Source organism: Limulus polyphemus, unplaced genomic scaffold, assembly GCF_000517525.1.
Source record: "Limulus polyphemus unplaced genomic scaffold, Limulus_polyphemus-2.1.2 Scaffold1889, whole genome shotgun sequence".
NCBI lineage: Eukaryota > Metazoa > Arthropoda > Merostomata > Xiphosura > Limulidae > Limulus > Limulus polyphemus.
Genome location: NW_013667499.1, coordinates 16364 through 33358, shown reverse-complemented (window position 1 = coordinate 33358; position 16995 = coordinate 16364). Strand labels below are relative to the sequence as shown.

At 31.3% G+C, this 16995-nt stretch overlaps 1 protein-coding gene across 1 annotated transcript in view; it reads left to right on the top strand.

Moving 5' to 3' along the window:
- The window catches only part of LOC106465265, an 84072-nt gene extending 67624 nt beyond the window's left edge, over positions 1-16448 (top strand). The window contains exons 4-8 of the mRNA XM_022393127.1: positions 1830-1963; positions 6175-6388; positions 8865-8992; positions 10785-11016; positions 14791-16448. Coding sequence (XP_022248835.1) covers positions 1830-1963; positions 6175-6388; positions 8865-8992; positions 10785-11016; positions 14791-14867 — 785 coding nt within the window. The 3' untranslated portion in view covers positions 14868-16448. The remainder of the gene's footprint in view (positions 1-1829; positions 1964-6174; positions 6389-8864; positions 8993-10784; positions 11017-14790) is intronic.
- Positions 16449-16995: the final 547 nt, after the last annotated feature.

Genomic DNA, 16995 nt, shown 5'->3' with positions numbered 1-16995 from the left:
ATATAACTAGTTTTAAATTATATCATATAAAACAGATTCTTACAGAAGATACTATAAATGATTATATAACTAGTTTTAAATTATATCATATAAAACAGATTCTTACAGAAGATACTATAAATGATTATATAACTAGTTTTTAAATTATATCATATAAAACAGATTCTTACAGAAGATACTATAAATGTTTATATAACTAGTTTTAAATGATATCATATAAAAACAGATTCTTTGACAGTGCTTATTTATTAATTTTTACGTACAACTTTTTGAGATAAGTGAATGAAAGAGGTATTTTTTCCTAAAAAGGGCACGTTTTCTGTTCTAGTTGGTTCTATATAAATTGAAGGCTAGCTTCCTCCAAACCAGCTTCTGTATACTATTTCATAAATTCAAGTTAGGAAAGACCAATATATATATAGATATACACAATTAATATTAATATATATTCAACTAGCATACTAATATTGCTTTTATGTATTTTATTTCCATTTTCCTTCAACAGTACAAATTGATGATTTGAATTAAATACGTGTCAGCGTGCAGGATGTTGTGAGGATCAACAAACTGTCCAGAATAGAAGATGTTATCATTAGGATCATTTAATGAATACATAGTGAATACAATCGGTGACAGTTTTTAAAACGCCCTCTATTATACCTAAAATTTCCTAAGAAGGACTATATAATTACATAGCCGTCTCAAAACCAAGTAATTATACTAACTGAAAAATTTTGAGTTTAATTGTTTTGGATTATTCGGCAGTTCTGAAAAGTTATACAGAGGTTTTCTTAAAATTAGGCTTTCAGGTTGACTGTCTTAGAATAATATATATTTTTAGAAGTGAAAATCTAACTTAACCAGTCCATACTGCAAAACAACGATAAAGAGTTTTAAAGAATGACTGAGATATACCCTAAATCGATAATTAGAAATAGAGGAACTTAAATATATTAACTGTTTTATATATATATATAAATCATGACAACAGGAACAAAACCCAATCGTTTCCTATAACACACAATAATGCTGTATGACTGCAAGTTCTGGCGTTAACACAACTACGGATCTATCTGCTTTATGTTTTATAATTTTTTTCAGTCATTTTCTGTTAATGTATTTTTTCCGATAATGTGGTACACGCCAATCTCAACGACATATGGATAACTTTATGTCTATCTGTGCAGGTGGAATTATTCACACACAAACGTAATGAACTGTGCAGAGTAGGAAACACGTGTATTTCTCAAAATTATTGTATACAAGTAGGATTAGCGCACGGATCTTTGAAAATATTTTTCGCTTTATCGGTTATCAGACGTCAAAAGACGTGTTTGTGTTGAAAGCAGTTTTTGACAAATAGAATAACAGACAAATAGATAGATAACAAGAGAAAGAGATTTAAACATATGCTACGCATTGAGCATTATTACGAGGTTTTTCTACTTTACTCGTTATTTTTCTGTTTCTAAAGGATAAAACATTTTCCATCTTTGATAGGAACAACTTTGGAATATCCATATGAGTAGGCACTTCTTTCATGAACTACAATATAAGAAAAAATCTAGTTATCTATTTCGACATTATTCTACACGTGTGGTGATGTAAGTAGATGCCAACACATAGTCTGGGAAAAGAAGCTGGAAATAATGGCACAGCGTTAGTGTACTCTCAGAACAAAAACAATTTTATATATAATCTTTGCTACGTGCTATATGACTCACCTCTTCTATTCCGTATCTAGAAATAATGGTTGAACTCTTAATATAAACAACATATTATAGTAAGCCAGTTCTTTAGAGGAATCCATATTATTTTAAATATTTCAGTTCTACCGAAAGGAGGCCCTAGGATTATAGGGACAAAGTTTCAATATCAAATTGGAGACGAGGTTAACATCACTTGTCATGCTGCACCATCTAAACCTGCTGCAATTTTGAAATGGCATATTAATGAGGAAGAGGTAAGTATTATATTTGGAATCCAAAATATTGCAGTTGCGATTTGTTCAGTATAAAAGATTAGAATATAAACTTTCTAATGAAACATCAGCTAATATTGAATGTTGGTCGTTTTGAGACTAGCCTAGTATTCTGTATAAAATATTATTTAAAGGATAATACCTATAGGCTTAACTCCCCTGTTACAAGACCTATGTTTTTAATGTGAAACCATATAACCAACCATTAAGAACAGCATATTTTAAATAATATGCTAATCTAATTCCGAAACAGAGAACGCAGACAGTAGCATCACAAATTTAAAATGAAACTTGGAGAAAGCTGATAAAATGCATAACTTCGTCCTTATTAATGTAATATTATTAGTTGATACATTAACACTTATTTATTAGTAAAAATCTAGTCTTAGGACTGTAACATTTACATTATAATTATAATAATAAGAACGAATAACTATCTTACACTATACTATAGACAGGTTTAACCCCTGGATGAAATTAGCTTAAATTTTGTTGTTGTTGTTGTTAGATTAAACAATTTGAATAAATTGTGTAAATTTAGTTTGGATTGGTTAAATTATTTTAAACTCGAAATGTTGAATAACTTTCAAACAATAACAGTCCATACTACCAGTGAATAATGAGCTTTTAATACATTAAGTAAATTTCAAACAGATTTGTATTTTTTCGTTTCATACACTTAATAGTTTATGCTATATATTTCACTAGTTAAATGTTCAATGAGATGAAAACATTCACTTGCTATAACTCCGAACATAGCGCAGAGCAAATTATAAGGCCGTTTAATGTGTGACATGATTTAAATCATATTTTGTACAATGATGTGACAAAACATGCGTTTCTTGGGAAATACTTTTGTCTTAAAGACAAAACGAAAATTAAGTTATTTTACAGTTCATCACATTGTAATATATTATTTTCTGTTTGTTTGTTGTTCTTTTTTTTTGTTTACTTGTTTAATTCGGATATTCACGCAAAGCTACACCGGGCTAGCCGCTCATAATTTTGAAATGGTAAATTAGAAAGAAGATAGCTAATTAAAAACACCAAGCACCAACTGTGGGCTACTCTGATTGAGTAGTGGGATTTGCAAATCATTCTGGTAAACTTACAGACTTATAACGCTAAAGTTGGGATTCGATTCGATAAACAGAGCACAAATATTCGTGTAGTTGTGTATTTAAACAAACTGACCATCATTACTAAAGATGATCAGCGTAACATAAAGAAGGGACTTGGAATGTTTATAATAGAAAGCTACAAAATAAAGCATCTGTGCTCTTTCCACTACGGAGAATGAATCCTGAATTGTAGCATCAAGAAACTGTGAAACTTGTTGGGCTCAGTTTTTACAAATATGCTCTTCTTATATATTCGTAAATTCAGGCCAGGTGTAGCCTACTGGTTAGCGTGCCCAAAACGTGAATCCCATGTTTCTTGTCTTGTGCTCTGTTTCCGCAAAACACGCCTCCCATATTGGGAGTGCAAGTACACTGCAAAAGTGAAGAGAAAATTCTAATATTCGGTCAATAAGAGTAGCCAAAGATTTGGTGATGGGTGTTGTTGGTTAGCTGCATTCTCTCTAGTTTATCAGTTTAAAATTACAAACGAATGCACAGACAACCTTTGTGTAACATTGCGCGAAAATTAAAATAAAATAAATAAATATGATCTTGTAGTTAGAACTTTTAATAATGGCCTTTAGAAGTTTGTCGAGAATTAATTTTCATCTAACAGTAATGTAATTCTCATGAAAATTTATAGATTTGTAGAGAACATGAAGTAAATTTTCCATTTATAATTACAGTAATAATTGCCAGTTGCTGAGCAGTAAATCTCAGAACAAAAATTCAGTTTCGATAGCCGAAGTGGGCAGAACACAGATAGCCCAGTTTTTGGCTTTGCTTGACAGCAAAACAAAGCATAATAATTAACTGTTTCAAAATTAGTAAATTAGAAAAACAGTCGCCCACCAGCATAAGATATCGTTTTTGGCATCAAACTTTAATTAATCTTATTGAAAAACGATTTAACTTAATTATGATCTATCAGTTTTCTGTGCCAATTTGATAATCAAATGTGGGCTTTTACATTATTGAGAAAAAAGTATTGCTATTCATATTGTAGATAGTTGTGTATAAAATGAAGTTATTCCGAAAGAAATAAGCACAATAATACAAAACATTTGATACTTGGTTTTGTGGTTCGATGACGTACAACAAAACGCAAAATAAATTATCTTCTAGACAGAGTTACATTTTCATTGAGATTATCATGAAATATATATATATATTCCATCTTTATTTCATGTTTTACTTTTTGTAATTGTGTTTCATAAGGAGTACAGAGACCAAATGAGTTTTGTTATATCATTCTAACCAACCTCCACTGAAATAAAATGACTGATAAATATTTTTACGCAACTCATTGTTTTTACATTACTTTTAAAATTTCACTAAACATGAAAAGCTAATTAACTTTCGAATACATGAAAAAAAATAAAAATTCCTCAGTCTCTGCTATCCATCCTCTGACCACTTACACACAAATGTTTTATTTGATACGGGTATAATCTAAGGAGGTTAAGTAAGTTATGTTAAAACGATTTTGGAGCCTCACCACTTCGTAACGATCCATGTCACCACGTCTAGCGACCTGGTACCATATCTACAGCTCTGCAACGTAGTTTTTATTGTAAAAGGCTCCGTCATAAGACTGCCACGCCCATAGTACCACCCTAATTCCTTGTGCTTTCCATAATCTATTTAGTATAGGAATATGACTGTTTCCAAGCGCCAGTTTCAAATAGGCTGATCACACAGAAATCATTTTGGACATGACAATTATGTCTTCTTATGGAATAGCATTAATACCCGTTTTATTCTTCAGATGCTTAAGGTATGCCAACACTTAACGGATATGGCATAGAAGCAAGTTGTGTAGACGTGACGTGTACATCTTCCTTGATTACGTTAGGTAATGTTCCCAGGGGCACTAGATGGTTTTTGTCGCACTTGCTTACCATGGCTAGGGTACACCTTGTTGCAGGTATGTTTCTGGATGGTACTGGTGCATCAAGTTGATCCATATTTCTTTGTTTTCCAAAGCAGTTAAGTAAATGAAACATCACCATCTTGGAAATACTAAGTTCCCAATCTAAAAACATCTTTATGATCTGAATGTGGGAACATTTTGCTTCGAAAAGGGCTGTCACATGCCATTCCCAAAATCGATCAGTTTTTGGTGGCGTCACACTATCTAAGAAATGTCAAAAAATGTTCAAATGTTGTTCTAGCACATGGTACCTGATTATGAAAAAAACCTTGTCGAAACGTTGTACATTTGATGTTATGTTAAAACTTATATTAAAGTGTTTCTTCATTACCCATTCAAGCCGTCTCCAAGTGTTATTAGTCTCAAAGTGGGTTCCTCGTCATCGTTTACTAATATTCCACGACAGGAGTCAACCAGTATATTATAAGAGCAAAAGCACAATAAGTTTTATTTATACAAGTTAAACAATTTATTAATTCTGTGGCACATTTTTTGTCATTCAAATGTTTTTCTTATATCGTAACTTGTAAACAAAAGTAGAATTATCCGATTTACACATGGGCTGTCGAATGGGTTATTCAAAATCTGAATCTAGTACTTGCACTTAATCGATTTATTTTCTATTACTAAAGACGCTGACATTATAATGTCATGAAGATATCAATATGTCTGTCTGTTTCTTTTAATGTATTTTATGTCATTTGTGATGAGTTATGTAGCTTGGTGATAGGTCAGATTTGAAGATTAAGTAATGCTGTGCTCAATAGACTGTACTTCAATTAAGAACCGCTATAAAATCTGTAAGATTTCTTATTTCTGCTTCAACATCAAAAATAGTTGGAAAGGAACAAAGGCCTCCAATAATTTACATACATTTCTCGCATAAAGAGGACTTAAGTTAAAATTAATTACAAGTTGATCATGTTAAATCTCCTAGTTATATTTATTACTTCCAAGGATAAAAAATCCAACATTTCCGTGGCACCCATTACAGTCATAATTTTACTTAAAACTCGGGTATTTTAATGTTGTATTTAAAAATTCGATGTCTGTCTTTATGCAGTTGGAAGAATTGATGAAAAGTCTATAATCAAGCTTTAAGGTTCGAAAAGTGATAAAACATTTTCTTTTCGAAATAGGCTCCACCATCCTTTGTTTGGCTTGCTCCGCTTGTTCGATATCGTGACGGACTTCTGAGCAGCCAGCTGGGACTACATTTTATCGTGGAACCTTCACATTTGGTGAATAATGTGCTGAAACTACGATGTTCTGCCGCGATCTCGCAAGCCTACTCAATGACTAGTGAAGAAATTATTGTTGGCAATACTGTGAGAGCATCTGGACTATACACTGGTGAGCTGATATTGTTTATATAAAACGTAACTAGTGTCATATACGAGATGTTACTGCATTAACGGTAAAAGTACTGCGTATGAACTGATGGAACAGTCATACAACAAGTATATATCAGTTTACTTGCTGAAAAGTTATACTCCTAAATCTATTGAGGCAAGAAAAATAACTGAATTAATTTTACAGCGTTTGTTTTTCTTTTTGAACTGGTGACATTAGTGTATACTGAATAGACGATTTTCATCAAGTGTTTTAGAAAATGTTATATGTAACAAGATTAATTCATAATTCCTTGTAGATTATATTTGGGATCATTCTAAGCCGTTTAGCCTAACTATAATGAAATCGTATAAACTTATTATCAATAACATAACATTTAAAACAAAATTGTTTCTTCTGTGTTGTCATTATCGGTATATTTGTATATATATGTTGTTAACTTATAGTGCGAACATTTTTATATTGTGAATACGTAGTTTTGTGATTGTTATTTACATAACCTGTGTTATATAGGTAAAAATATATTCTTCAATTCATCATAGTGGCATAAATTCAATATTTGATTACATATTTATCTTTATTGTAGAAGACAATATTATATGATCTTCGTGTCTGTTCGGATGAAACTGTGTAAACTAGCCATTTAGACAAATAACACATGTAGTTTTAGAAACTTACACTCACCCAGTAAAGATATGCTGTGATTTTACGGAATAAAATATCAATTTATAAACTAGTTTTCATCAGTGTTTTCGACAGTGTTGTCTTGTTTCACGTCTGACATGATAATAGACGTGACTAAGTCTCAGAACAAGCATGGCCTTGGAACAGAACAACTTGAGTTACAGTAATTAGAAGGATGAAGTCTTATATCTGATACTTTGTGAAATGTCACTCAGTGCTGTTATACAAACAGCTTTGCTAAGAAAATATGTTACGTTCAGTTAATTTTGGATGTCGTTATTATTTGAATTTTTTATTGAAACTATGTAATAGAGTCAAACTATTATGTAATAAATTCTACCAAAAAACTGTCAAAAGTTATACAACAATAATTACAATTAATAGTAAGGTCTTAATTATGAGCAATAGTCAAGCTACAGAAAGATTCTATGGCCACTCCACTCTAGGCCATCAGTTGGATATTCTCGCTGCTAGCGATGTTCTCGACCTTTTCTCCAAGGCCTGCTTAGCGTATTACCAAGTACCGAAGAACGAGGCTAGGCCTGTTTAGCGATATTACCAAGTACCGAAGAACGAGGCTAGGCCTGCTTAGCGATATTAACAAGTACCGAAGAAAAACTGTCACATCTAGAGCTTCATGTATCATGCCTAGTAAATTTATCCAGTGTAATTATTACTATTTAAGAAACTTAATGTTATATATTAATCTAGTTAATACTATAATTATAATATTGAATTATTTAAATTTTAATAATGTAAACTACTGTAAATTACAGAAACACAAACAAACTAAAGTCGTGTTTAATATGTGGCAAGTTCCAGCTAGATGTGAACACAATAGCACAACTTGTGTGAATATATGACGCTAGTGTATTTAATCTAGTTCAACATGTCCCAGTCGATCGTAACTTTACTAAAGAAAATCTGCTCAACGGACTGACTTGAAGAGTGAAAGGGTTGTGTGTGTAAAGCGAACAAACCACAGATGACCAGTTCTTCAAAATGAAAGAATAATTCAATAGTAGAAATAACCGACCCTATAACACCAAATGAAGTCTTATGAAGACTTGGTGCTGAAGAATTGTTCAAGCAGCTCTGTAAACGAGATTACCATGCTGTAATAGAACTGTGTATTGTTCTCATGCTTCTTTACTGCACATATAATTTGAATATCTCATGAACCTTTCCACATTCTGGAGTAAGTGCAAATTATGTGTTGTTTAACATTTAGCTTGTTTAAAGAATCAGTTTTATTGAACCAAGTGTTTTGTATATATATATTTATATGTGTGTGTGTGTTTACACATATAGAAAACAGATCTTGGAGCATTCTTAAAATGTTTTATATTTCATAACTAATTTAAGATTTGGTTCAAAGTATTGTCATTTATATTGATTTCGTTTATGTTCATCTTCTATTTTTTATAGTGCTTGTATCAGTTTTTATTATTATTATTATTTCAGGCCAATCTAGACTTTATAGTACCGTACGAAACGTTGAGTGTCCAATTTGGTATTTTTAGATCGTTTATTTCTAGTATTAAAATCTCTTCTATACACCAATATGTACTACAGAAATTATATAAGGATAATTTACTAAAAGTTGGTATAAAAAGGAAGGAAAGTCGAAGATGACAAATCTAGTTTCAAATCTCTCTGTTGTGATAATTGCTTGGACTTGCGTTAGAGTATGTATGCTAGGTTACGTGTAATATAAAAAACATTTATTAGACAAAGTAGTATTTCTTATCTTAATAAATCAGTTTTGTTTCTTGAATATCCTGCCGTTCAGCAATTGATGGGCCAAGCATTGAAGGTGGCTTAACCAAATACCAAGTAGGTGATGAAGTTGACGTCAATTGCACTTCGAGAAAATCCCTTACGCCAGCCAAACTATCTTGGTCCATAAACGACAAAAAGGTAAAATAAATTATACCAAAAAGCGTTTACTAACAACTAGATAATTAACTTTTAGTTTCTTTACACTTTTACCTTTGATGAAATACACCAGGTATTAGTTTTTGTTTGTTTATCCATATGTGTAAAACTTCTAATTACAATAACATTTTTACGAGCAAGTACTTTATATATCTATATAATGTTATGTGTGCTGGGTGTGTGTGTGTGTGTGTATTCCAATTTGTCTTTTTGTTGCAGGAAGGATGTGGCCTGACATTAATGAAACATATCTGTTTTAAATCACATTCACATTATGTTATGAACAAACAAACATATATATGATATTTGACTGTGAAATTTTATATGTATTTATTTTTGTAAAAGAGCTGTATTTAAAGTCCTCATTTCAACATCAGTTCTTCGAATCAATGATAAAAATGATGATAAAAAAAGCATTTTGTAACACGTAAGCTACAGCATAAGAAAACGAAGAAAGGTCCAGCTGTCATTTGTTATGTTCTTAAGCAGAATTTTCAATTTTTACACACGGAAAAATAAAACCTCTTTTGGATTATTACGTAGGAAGCCTTTTACAGTTCGGATAAATCTATGGTGATATATGCATAGTAAGCCGTTACTAAAGAGTACATACTAAAACTTTCTGTGTTTAAACTATACGTGCCATAATTTTTTTTTGCTGTTGTTTTTTACTTAGCTTTTATTCTGTAAATAACTTTCTTCCAGATTTATACAGTAATCGTATTACTAGATTTTTTTGAATATATAGTTTCAAGCAACTATGTAAGCTTAATGGGTCTCTTTGAAATAGTGAAATAGTAAATATCAGCGCAGTAGCCCACGGTTAAAATAAAAACGTACAAATTATGTTTTCCTTCTTACCTCATAATGGAAATACATACTGATATTTTAGATCCAACTTAATATCTCAAGAGGAAGTGAATTCTTTTAACAACTAAATTAAAAAAAAACTTTATTAATCGATTATGTACGCGTTTACATCCTGACGTAGAATATGTCCTCGCACAACCTCATGAATATTAGAGAAGGCTTTGATTACTTTGGCTGCTCAGCTCTACCAGAACACAACAGCTGAACGTTACAAACGCTTCCATATTAATGTATTCGTATTCTTCAATGTATTGTTCGTAGTATAATGCACAAACAGTTTAGAAACTATAAACGCTTTTTCTTTCGCAGTGATATTTTTATTCTACGCTAAATATATGATATATCAAGCAAACTATTTTATGCAAACTTACTAAGCTTAATCCACTAAACTTATTAAGATGAACTTACTAAATAACAAGTTCGCATTCTAATTCCTTTTAGTAGAAGTTTTATCAAAAATTTTCTGTGTCTTCTTGAATTAAAAGTTGCCTTTGTATAAGTTTAATACAACAATTTTGTATGTTATGAAAACTTGGTGCTGAAGAATTGTTCAAGCAGCTCTGTAAACGAGATTAAAATACTGTAATAGAACTGTGTATTGTTCTTATGCTTCTTTACTGCACATATAATTTGAATATCTCATGAACCTTTCCACATTCTGAAGTAAGTGCAAATTATGTGTTGTTTAACATTTAGCTTGTTTAAAGAATCAGTTTTATTGAACCAAGTGTTTTGTGTGTATATGTATATGTGTGTTTGTGTGCGTCTGTTTACACATGTACAAAACAGATCTTGGAACATTCTTCAAATGTTTATATTTGGTCCACAGTATTGTCAGTTATATCGATTTCGTTTATGTTCAAGTTCTTGTTTTCGATAGTATCAGTTTTTATTGTTAATTCAGGCCAGTCTAGACTTTACCGTACCCTACGAACCTAAGGTTTATACAAATGGACAGAAAGCATCACTTCTAGGATTGAAATTTGTCGTAAGAGGGCACCACTTCCACAAGGGTGAAATGAGACTAAAGTGTACTGCTACGTTATCTAAGGTGATTGACACTAACAGTGAAGAGATTATTGTTGGTGGTAATCAACAGAGTTCGGGGCTGCATGTATCAGAGAATGGAAGCACAGGTAACGTATTGGAAATAAAGTGATGATTTATATAAAATAATATAAAAATATAAATCATTTTCTCAACTTCGCTGTATATTTTGTACATCACGGTAAGAGGCATACTAATAAAATATAACAAATTAGACAACTTAGTGAACAAACACGTAATATAAAGTATGTTATAAACGAATAATATGCATAGTGGTTTATATTATTACGCCGTTATTTTCTTTATTCATGATGTTTGGAGTAACAGATGAAATTACATATGCTTTACAGCAGACTTGGGAGGGGAGTTCTATTAAATTAGATTAAGTTGTGGAACATTTTTTTAACGTAAATAAATTAGGCCACTATATATATATTAATATTAAAATAGAAACCCACCTAAATACACACACACACATATATATATATATACATCTTACATCTACATCTATATATTCTTTCTTCTACATACTTATATACATTGACTTGTGATTTTTAAGCCTCCTCCTACCTAATGTCCGGTTCTACAATACTTCATCAAGATATTAGCATAGACTCCAGAAAACTTTGAAAAATTTTTGTTCGATTATAGTGCACTCATTAAGGAAAATGGTTCCAGTCTCATTATTCATTCAAACGTAGGCATCTGGTCCTGACGACTGGTTGCATTCTCTTGGATTTGTTGTTGAAAATTATGGACTAATAAACCAGAACCATAGAAGACTCTGACCTGCTGAGGATGTGAATAAACAAACAAACGATGTATAGTTGCATTTTTGACTTGAAATAACCTTTGTCCATCAGAATGTAAATCCATCATTATGGGCTGCACGTGATCAGTTAAAGCGTTTAGATACACGCTGGAAATAGTTTTTCCTTCTGAATAAATCAACGGACAATGGAGAACATTAAAACGTTCCCGCACATTACACCACCTTCATCAAAGAAGCAATGTCAAATATCTCATATATTCTTAGTTGACTGAGAAAAATAGCGAAACGTTAATCATGGGATCATATTATACACTTTCAATCATTTATTGACGATAGTTCTTTCTTAAAGCACCATTAATGCCGTACTTTCCTTGCATCCAAGATAAGCAGTTTTTCAACAGGTTGTTGTCTGTCACGTGATTACAGTATTTTTCACATTGTCAAATCGTCTTCATGTTGAAAGAATCAGTTAATTTGGATACATTCTGGTGTTTTTGCTTGTCCTATAGGATAGCTCTCATTTTTGAAGTTTTGATTTACAACACTCTCACACCTTCATTTTGTTCCTATAAGTTAAAAAGAAAATTCACATCAAATGTTATTCAATTTGAATAACATTTAAGAGTTGCTCAAGGTAGTTGACATTTTACCTTGTACCTCAACATATATCTGCATATTCTAGAATGATCCAGAATATTTTAAATAATTATGAAAGGGTCTAAATTATTTATTCTGGAATTTTATAGTATGTTATTATAGAATATTCTAGCACATTCTGAAATAGTGTAACATATTCTGGAATATCCCATAGTATTCCACATTATTCAGAATGTTCAAGAACATTCCAAATATATGTAGTCCATGCTGTCATTTTTTGGTTCTGAAATATTCTCTATAACATGACAGTAGTTTCTAGAATTTCTACAAGAGAACTTAAAGTCGGGTAACTTAGAAACGACTATCAAGACTTTCTTGGACTAGTCGTCACCTTTCTTGGTGGCACACTCCCTCGTGTAATACGATCTATAGCACCGGGAACACTGCATCATGTATGACGGATGGTCAAGCCATTATATGTCCTCAAGATCTGGATATTTATGGGATAGTTTGAGCTCACTGGTCGAGAGGAAAGAAGACTCAGTGACATCTGCATCTTTGTCGTTCGAATCTATCTTAGGGCGTGGTTTGCTGCTCTTCTGCACCTAGCAATGATTTTAACTTTATACAGTGTCTTGTTAAATATAAAAACATAAATTCTGCTTCTTCAAAATCTGTTTGTCAAACATTTGCTGCACATCTGTGATATCTCAAAAGGAATTCGTTGGTTTGCCATTATTTGATTCAGTTGTATTCACAGAGACGAAACGAGCAATTGTAAAGGCATTAAATGAAAAGAAAAGCATGGATGAACCTACAAGTCCCATCTAGCTGAATATCAGGAAGTCTGAAGTCATGTCAATTGAATAAATTCAATCTGGATTTCTGGATTTTGACTCAGAACCATGGATGTTCAGAGAGGACTACAGGGAAGCACTACAGACAGTTCAACATTTGATTGTAGTAAATAACAATGTTGAAAAGGGTGTGGCCTTTATTGAGGAGTATAATACCATCATAACAAAAAAAGAGGAACAAACAATTCCTCCTTCAAACTTTGCAGGGCCACAGAAGACGCCTTCCTAACAGCAAAAAAGAAACAATAACAAGGAAAAAGTGACTAATCCCACTAAAATCATATATTTATGTAATTTACTATTGTACTTGCAATAAAATAATAATATAATTTAAATAGATAATTTATAATACATAAAAATATGTTTTATATTAGAAGTACATACGGTATCAGGTCACTGCAGTCTAGAACTTCATCATCATTAAGCAACCTTTAAATAAGATCGAAAATGGGTGAAATTTGGTATTTAATGTCTTTTATTCATTGGAACAAAATTAGGGGTGAAAGACTTAGAAGTTCTAACCTGAAATGTTACTTACAATTAACGACCACCCTACTGTCCAGGCTATTTCCATTTGGTAAGTACCAGTGACTAAGTGTTGCAATTTTATTAACTGTTAGAAAATTATTCTTTTCCAATGCCTCTGCCAGAAGACTCTGATAGCGGATGTAGTTGAGCAGGTAGTCAAAGAAACGGTTTTAGATAATGGCACTTCTAAACGGAGCACTAATACCATGAAAAATTTGGAAAAAATCCTTATTCTTTCCCATTACCTTTCTATTTCCCTAATGCCAGACTTATTCCCTGTCAATTGCCCACTATTAAAGAGGTCAAAGAAACTATTTGAAAAATTCAGAAAAATATTTTCCATAACCCACTCTTTTGTACTGTATTATTACGTCACTACATTTAAAATATCAAGTAATACGAGCTTATACATCATTACTATATTTTGATTATAGATATAAATGGAGTGGTTAACAAATTGATAAATATCTCCTAAGACTTCCAACTATTATAACTTATTAAAATATTCCAGTTTGGGGTTCATTTATTTTGATAGAATACTGTCAAAGCATCCAAAATGAATTGATTTTGTTTCTTATCTAGGTCTATTATAGTTAACCTCATACAGTTTGTTTTATCACATTCTATTAGAACACTATCAGAAAAACGCCCATTTTCTAGTCACACCGACTTATGTTTCAGTGCATTTTTGAAAAAATCGTGTAAATAAAACATAACCATGTAACTTATGAACAACCATCACATTAGTTATTTGTGGAAAGTTCACTTTTTTGTGCGTTAGATATATTGATATAGGAATGTTATTATTAGTCACAGCTATAATATTTAAATGAAAATTTTCTAGGAGCTTTCTTTAATATTATTATCTCTTCAAAGGAATAATATTAAACGATTAATCATTTTTGGCACAGTAGAAAAAGATGGATTCTGTTTCTCTTCTAAATCACTTTTTCAAGTTTTTGATTTAACAAGGTTATGATAGTTTCAATACATTATATCAAGTGTTTATTTTCGCATACAGTATAGATACTGCGAGTGAAATCGTTTTTACTATTCTTAAAAGTAAACGAGTATATTAATAGTAACTATAAAATAGATTTCTTTTTCAGTGAAAAACGTGGGGATCATTATAAGGCAGTCATGTTGGATTACGGTCACTTTCGTTCTTCTGTTGTACCGGATGTGATGAATGAGCTTAAATATTCTTTAACGGGACAGTACATGAAGAATGTTGGATGATTTGCTCATGTATTATTTGAGAAAAGCTGGAAAAACATGTACTGAGGGCATCAGAATTTTTTTTTCTTTAGCTCCAAAATGTGCAGGTTTACACTATAGTTGGTGGGTCTGAATTATTATCATTCAACAAAATCAGCTGCACTTATTGACAAACTTTGTGAACATGAATTATATAGGGAAGCATTAGGGAAAAAAAGGAGCAAGATATGTGAGTGTAATTTTCTTTTTTTTTCCGCACGATTGAACCAATTCCATCACATAAATAGGGAGTGCTTAAAACTGTGCCTTGTAGGAGTCTTTATGATATCAAGTGAACAGTTAGAAGGTTTGATAAACTTACTGAACAATGATCAAGAGTTTGGCTTAATTCATTTAAAAAGAAAAGAGTTAAAAAATTGATGGCTATTTTGAGAACCGAAATGAGACGAAAAAAAAAAGACAGAGGCATGCAAAAGTTTGCTTGGAAATTTACGACAACAATGTTTTGACCGCAGATCTTTCAAAAAGTTTCAGTTAAGAAAATTAAAAGTAAAGTATAATATAATTAATGATGGATTCAAAGTTGGAAGCGTTTAATCCAAACCTAATCAGTTTCTGAGAATTTAAACTACGTCAGTGTTCAAAAAAATACCTTGTTTTCATTCAATATATTACCAGTATATTGATGTTGTATTATGTTATATTTAAAGCACATTTATCATTTTAATTGTACAAAGTATGGTACGCATCTGGATATTTATAAATATAATGATTATCTCTCTAAAGGTTTCAATGTTGTGTAAAAGGTACTGCGTCATGTCAACTGTAAAGATGATTTAATAATTAATGCTTGAAAGTGTCGACTTTCAAATTTTTTGAAAACAGTTGTGTTTGCAACATGTTTTAAAAATTATCTTCATCTGTTCAAAATGTGGGTCTTTTTTATGTTTTGCTAAGAGTTTATGTTTATATTTTAGCTTCGCTAAGAATACTGCCTTTCATTCCTTATTTATGTTTTGTTAAACTGCCTTTTATTCTAAATCTAACGCCTTTTTTTCGTATTGCTACACATGTAAGATAGTGTTTAATATCCATAAATATATTTTTTTATTATTTGTTTTATTATCTTTACTGGGTTAAACCCCTGAAGGACTAGCTTAAATAGATAAAACGTTTATAAAAGTTAATTTTAAAGTGCTACTTATAGCTCTTAACTTGTAGATGTAGAAAACTTCCTGATTTGTTGTGATAGTAAATGTATATATGTTCAATCATTCCTGCACATTCTGCACATTTTATACTTCTTATTTGTTTAAAGGACATGAAGTTATAAATATAACAGATATATGTAAATAATTGTCTACATATTTATGTTACATGCAATACTGTATTTTGTTCGACACTAATCAGGAAAGTTCCGAAATTAGTGTTCCACGCTTTATCACGGCTCTTTCAATTGAAATATAATGGAAAATGGTATTTAATTCTTATAAGTGTTGTTTGGAATGGTATCTTTAAATTAAAGGTTTGTCCGTATTTTCCAAACCAGTACGTTGTGGGTTTGTTTCGATTCCTAAATGTAGTCTCCTGGAACACTTAAAAGTTTGTTAGTCTCGCCGTGGGACAGCAACAAGTTTATGGACTTAAACTCTAAAGATATCTAAAGATAACAGATATCCAAACATGGCGTTGCTCTAAAACAACCTAGTTTGTTAAGTAAAATTCTAAAGTTTGACTTTTTAATTGTCTAACAGGAATAACTGATAAACGGTACCATTTTCAAACAGAAAATATCAAAACTTTATTCATTCCAAGGTTTGTGGCACCAAAAGTAAATAAAAAGTAGAAAACATTTTCACAAACTACCTTCTTTGTATCTAGTCTGTTATTCTAAATATGTAAAGTTTCTCTTTTGGAAGAAAACATGATAAACGAAGAAAATATGTGTCCCTCAGATGAAAATCCAAATATCGTATGGAATTAAGGTATAAAAGCTTTGATGAAATTAACGTTGTCTGTTTCACGAAATATATTTCTCAGTTGAAAGAACATCAATCAAATGGAATCGTGATCGCTTATTCTCCATGAAATATTAA